General features: G+C 50.5%; 1 protein-coding gene across 2 annotated transcripts in view; it reads right to left on the bottom strand.

Moving 5' to 3' along the window:
• Positions 1-406: 406 nt before the first annotated feature.
• MAP6 (microtubule associated protein 6) overlaps positions 407-6000 on the bottom strand; it is a 71772-nt gene continuing 66178 nt past the window's right edge. For both annotated transcript variants that reach the window (XM_082747177.1, XM_082747178.1), the window contains one exon: positions 407-1506. In XM_082747177.1, the coding sequence (XP_082603303.1) occupies positions 549-1506 (958 nt within the window). In that variant the 3' untranslated portion in view covers positions 407-548. The remainder of the gene's footprint in view (positions 1507-6000) is intronic.

Below are 6000 nucleotides of genomic sequence, written 5' to 3'. Positions count from 1 at the left end.
TTGCCGTTGGCATCTGAAATGTGGGTGTGGGGACAGTGTTGTGGGACCTAGCCCTCAAAACCTGGGGGTCTGGAACCAGGTAAATGATGTCAGAAGTGAGTCAAATGCCAGGACCCCAGCTGGTGTCAGATGATTGTTCCACATGTGGTGTCAGAAAGGAAGTGCTGTGGGAGTGTGAGAGTGAAGGAGAAACATGGATTTGTCCTGTCCCACATCCTCGTGATGGGGTCCCCTCCCCAATCTCCTAGCTTCTCTCACCCCTTCCCATCTTATGCTGTCTACTCGCAGGAGCTGGGATTTCTCAGAGTCCTGCATGCCCAATTTTAAATGTTCATGGTGTATGTGAGCACATGTTTGTGTGTGCACATGTACACACACACACACACACACCCAAGAGAAACACTGCTGAGCCAGAGGGAGAAGTTTTATTAGATTCCAGCAAGACTATACGGTACATGTTTCATGCAGATTAAATATGTGTCTTCGCTGCCCCTGGGAGGGAGCACTTCCACGGCCAGCTCCTTCCTTGGCATGTCAAGGGGTGAGTGTCAGGGGGAACTCTCAATATATTCTGCGTGGGGGACGGTTGGGATCATGACTGGGGGTGGAGGTGAGACAGTGGGCAGCTGGTGGCCCCTGGGACCTTGAGTCTTCAGAGGCTCGGGGACCACAGGACCTTGGTCTTTGGCTGGTGGTGGCATCAGAAGGTCTTGGTCTTTCAGAGGCACCGGAATTATAGGAACTTGACTCTTCACAGGCTCAGGGACCCCAGGACCTTGATTCTTTGGAGGCTCTGGGACCACGGGACCTTGATCCTTGACTGGTGCTGGGACCACAGGACTTTGATTCTTTGTCTGTCCTGCAAGCACAGGCTCGAGATCCTTCGGAAGCTCTGGGACTGCTCCGCCTTGATCCTTGACTGGCTCTGGCAACACTAGAGCTTGGTTCTTCACAGGCTCAGAGGGCATGGGACCTTCATTCTTTACAGGTGCTCTGACTGTAGCACTTTGACCCTTCAGCTGCTCTGAAACGGTAGGACCTTGATCCTTGACAGGTGCTGGGACGGTGGGACCTTGAGCCACAGACTCAGGGACCATGGAGCTTTGATCCTTGACAGATGCCAGTACCATGGGACTTTGCTCCTTAACTGTTCCTGGAACCATAGGACTTTGATTCTTTGGAGGCACGGGGACCAAGGAAGCTTGGTCCTTCACTGGCGCTGAGATCACAGAACCTTCATTCTTTAAAGGCTCGGGGGCCACATGATCTTGATCCTTAACTGGTATGGGGACCATGGGACCCACATCCTTCAGAGGTGCCAAGACCACAGGAGCTTGACCCTTCAGAGGCTCTGGGGCCGTGGGGCCTTGATCCTTCGGACGCTCTTGGATCACAGGACCTTGATCTTTCAGAGGCCCTGGGCCCGCAGGACTTTGATCCTTGTCTGGCTCTGTGGCTGTAGGACCTCGATTCTTACGTGAATCACTGGAGAGTTCGACCTGGCTCCTGCGGGGGGAGAGAGAGGTAGTTACTGTGAGGGCCCAAGCTCAGGCCAAGGAGTAGGCAGAGGACAGATTGCCTGATAAGTCTTGGCCTAGTGGAGCCTGGGGAGGGCAGCTCTTGCTGGAGAGCTGAGAGGAAAATCTGGTTTGCATGTTCTTAGAACAGAACATGGGGAGGAGTGAGGGGTAGGCTCAGGAATCAGTCATTCAATGTGCTTGCCAATTGATTATAACCTGCGCGTGGCACAGAGGGTGGTCCCCAGGTGACAAGGGCAGTACCAGAGCTGGTCTCAGAGTCCTCCTGTGGGCTGGGTGTCGCAGCAGCCCATCTACCCCACTGTCCACCCAGGCTGCTCCTCCTGCCTCCGTGGTAGCTGGGCCCTCCTGCAAGCCTGTCCGCTCAGATGGCCCCATAGGCCAGTGCACTGTCTTCTCAGGGCCTTCCAAGGCTCTGTCCCCTCCCCAGATCCCTTGCTAAGGGTAACTGTGGAGAGGAACAATAAAGAGGTCAGGAGAATGTCCCTCTGAGCACTGTCCCTGCCAGGGGGAAAGTATTTTATCATGAACATTGTTTAGAATCGCTTTCATAAGGTGATAAAAAAAAAAAAAAAAGCAGACTGGCTTTCGATAGGTTTTATCAGTGCATTTAAATTCTCTATCTACATTGTGCCTCCTTGTTGCCCACGCCATTGCCATTGCCCCCACCTTGGGCAGGTGACTGGCTGGGGCTCCCCATTGAGGCAGTGAGGAGGCCCTGCTCCCCTTGCTCTGTCCCTGCTTCTGGCTCCCTCCACCATCCCTGGGCCCTTGCCCTCACTTACTCCAAGGCTCTGGGGCTGATTTACCTGCAGCCGAGTCCAAGCCTCCCACCAGGATTCACTGCAGACCCCCGCCTCATCCCTTGGCCTGTCCACAGAGAATAGGTGACATCACTGACACCAAGGGCAAACCTTGCCACATTCAGAGTCTAGCTGAGAATACACACTCATTCCTGCAGGCCAGGCTGAAATTCGCCACTCAGGAACGGCCACTCAGCCGGTGTCACCGACCCTCATACACCTCCAGCACAGTCCACTTTCCAGATTGCTTCTTCTCAGAGCCCATTTCAGCACCCCAGTCACCCCATGAAGCCACATGGATGTTATCACCCTCACTTTTCAGATGAAGAAACTGAGGTCCCGAGAGAGGAAGTGGGGTGGAAAGTGAGGGACCTGCATGGACTCTAGAGTCTGGGTCTTTCCACTCCCGGGGCCTGCGCTCTGTCCCCCTGCGTTGCTCAGCACAGGGTAACTATTATTACTCTCTTATACTTTGTGAGCAATCAAGTCTTACGCTTAAAACCATTTCAGCATTTTAACAGTTCCTATTAGCTTTTAGGACAATGTCTTTCTTACGTGCTGATTAAAGCTGGCCCAGTAAGACCCCTGCTTGCTCACATTTTCATAGCTGCTTATGGTTTCCTCTCTCTGGGCCCCAAGCTTGTCATCTATGTCACTGGAAGGATATTTACTGAGAAATGTACGATGAGAGATAATTAGCCCCTTGTCACGGGATATTACCATGCAATATTACAATTATTCTTCTATTGACTTAGAAGTAAAGTTACACATATTTGGACCATTTTTGCTCTGACCTGTCACCCCAATGATTCAGAAGCTTCTTACTGTGTTTAGCATCTTGAGCTACCCTGGGACCTGCCTCTCTCATCAGAGTACATAGTAGCAGTGGCATAGGCAGGCTCTCCATCATCCCTCTGGATGGCTCTGAGCATCGCAGTGGACTGACAGGGGCCAGCGTGGCTCCCTGACTCAGCATGCCCAGACCCAGATGGACAGAGCTGGCTGCCATCAGTGGGACCTTAGTGTTGGCAGAGAGCGCCAGGCAAGGCCACGAGAAGCGCACAGAATTCAAGGATGGTGTTAAAAGACGTCTAATACTTGCTGGCTGGTCAGAGAGAAACTAAAAGCTGCCCAATTCAAAACAGAAGCAAGCGGAAAATCGATTAGATGAATCCTATCAGGGAGTGAACACCCTGGGTGGGGTCATCCTGAAGGGGTGACAGAGCTGAGGTAGGAGACACAAAAGGGGGGAGAGCTTAACTTGGTCTTGGGGGTTTGCACTGCAAGACCTACCTCACTGGCAGGACACGGACTCAGAGTCCCTGGCTGGCATGAAACCGGGAACAGCCCCACAACGTGGGCAAAATGCACTTCCCTGCATGTTGGAGGCCGGGGCTCCCGTGCCATGCCCCACGTCTGTTCAATGGGCCTCTCGGCCACCTGGGGGCTAACCCCGAATTTGCTTGGATGAATAACTCTAGCTTGCTTTCACTAGGAACCTGTTTCCTTAGTAAGTATCCTTCCTTATTCATGGGAAGGTTTAGAATGAAGATTAGAAATGATAAAATCAAATCTATAATATTACCCTTTTTGGGGATTAAGTTAAGGAAAAGTCTGTGTAGATTTATTTTTGAAAATACTTGTGATGTTTAAAATAATTTGGCATATCAGAATGTCTAAGGGATGAGCTTTGTGATTCCAATATAAAATGCATATTGGGGGTACCTGGGTGGCTCAGTGGGTTAAGCCTCTGCCTTCGGCTCAGGTCATGATCTCAGGGTCTTGGGATCGAGCCCCGCATCGGGCTTTCTGCTCAGCAAGAAGCCTGCTTACCCCCGTCTCTTCCTGCCTCTCTGCCTACTTGTGATCTCTCTCTCTGTCAAATAAATAAATAAAATCTTTTTAAAAATGTATAATGGAATAATTAATTCAAATTTGTGATTTTTAAGTTGAAAGGTATTAGACAATTTTATAAATTTTGAAAACAACAATGGAACTTTTATGATAACCTAATAATTATATTTTTAAGCTTACTTTATTGTAAATTACTAATAATTTAAGTTATTTAGCAGAACTGAATTACTTAGGTTTTAAAATCCTCCTTAAAGGAGATTGTTGAATTTTATTAGATTTTAAAGTGTTACTTTTATAAATTAAACATTCATTTTTAAAAACCAAAGCAGCTGGGGTGTCTGGGTGGCTCAGTGGATTAAAGCTTCTGCCTTCAGCTCAGGTCATGATCCCAGAGTCCTGGGATCGCCCCTCGCCATCGGGCTCTCTGCTCAGCAGGGAACCTGCTTCCCTTCCTCTCTCTCTGCCTGCCTTTCTGCCTACTTGTGATTTCTGTCTTTCAAATAAATAAATAAAATCTTAAAAACAAAACAAAACACAAAAAACCAAAGCAGCTTTGGGGCACCTGACTGGCTCAGTTGGTGGAGTGTGTGACTCTTGATCTCAGGGTTGTGAGTTCGAGCCTCACACTGGGTGTAGAGATTACTTAAAATAAAATCTTAAAAACAAACCAAAAACACACACAAAAAAACAACCCAAAGCAGCCTCAGCTGGTTTTTCCTATGAACAGACCCACCCTCAAAGGCAACATAAAACTCACATTGACCCTGACTGGCCATCACTTGGTTCCATGGTGCTCTGCCAGTCTCCCCATCTGTAAAAACACCCCATCATGCCCAGTAAGGCTGGCAGAAGCCACATGCACAGTGCCTTCTGTGTGAGGGAGATGAAGCCGGGTGCTGAGTGGAGATGGGCTGCATTCAGCCCCGCTCAGCCCACGGGCCAGCTGTCCTTGGGCATGGCCTAACCCGCACAACCACATCTGCGGCCCCCAGCCAGCTGCGGATTGTCTCCTTCCTGCCCGCATACCCGCCCGTAAACTAGAATAACCCTTTGGGTTTATCTTGGCTTCTGTGCTGTGTATTGCCGGCCAGATCTCGGGCCATTACTCAACTACTATAGACCTCAGTTTCCCCCGGGGAAACTGCAAATACAAATGCAGGAACTGTTACAACAGAGGATCGGATGATCCTGTTGGACAGGGATATGAAATCACGATTCTTGACATTTACAGATTACATCACACGGTGACCTCCATTCCCATTAGGTGCAGTGACAGCTTCCCAGATGCTCACATACTCCTTACTGCAGCCCACCCCAGACCCTCACGGCAGCCCCTGATGAAGGCAGGGAGAGGGGCGGCCAGCGCTGCACACTCACCCTAGGCTGCTGCCCTCTGGCTAGCCCCTGCTGCTTTATCCACCCCCAGTACTTTATTGCTTTGCTCCTGCTGCCTGGATGGCCCCTTTCACCCACTTTGCTCTGCCTATCCTTGGCAGTTCCGCTTGCTCAGACCCCATCATCTCCTCACAAGGTCCTGGTGGCATCTTCCCAAATGAGCTTTCCCTCTGTATCACTTTACAGTCTCTCCCACACTCACATGTGCCTCCATTAATGTAACCGCCCCGCTCCAGCCCGGTTTGACCATGAGCCCATCTTCCCCCCGGCCTGCAACCCCAGGGCCCATCACAGTGCTGGCAACAAAGAAGATCAAATGGAAAGAGTTACAGATCATCGTTGCTGAGACCTGCTTCATCATCTAACCCATGGTCCCGGGCAGAACCCCAGGGTCCTCCCTTCTGTCTCCC

This window comes from Mustela nivalis (genome assembly GCF_964662115.1).
Source record: "Mustela nivalis genome assembly, chromosome: 9".
Taxonomy (NCBI): domain Eukaryota; kingdom Metazoa; phylum Chordata; class Mammalia; order Carnivora; family Mustelidae; genus Mustela; species Mustela nivalis.
This window is presented reverse-complemented; position numbering and strand designations above follow the sequence as displayed.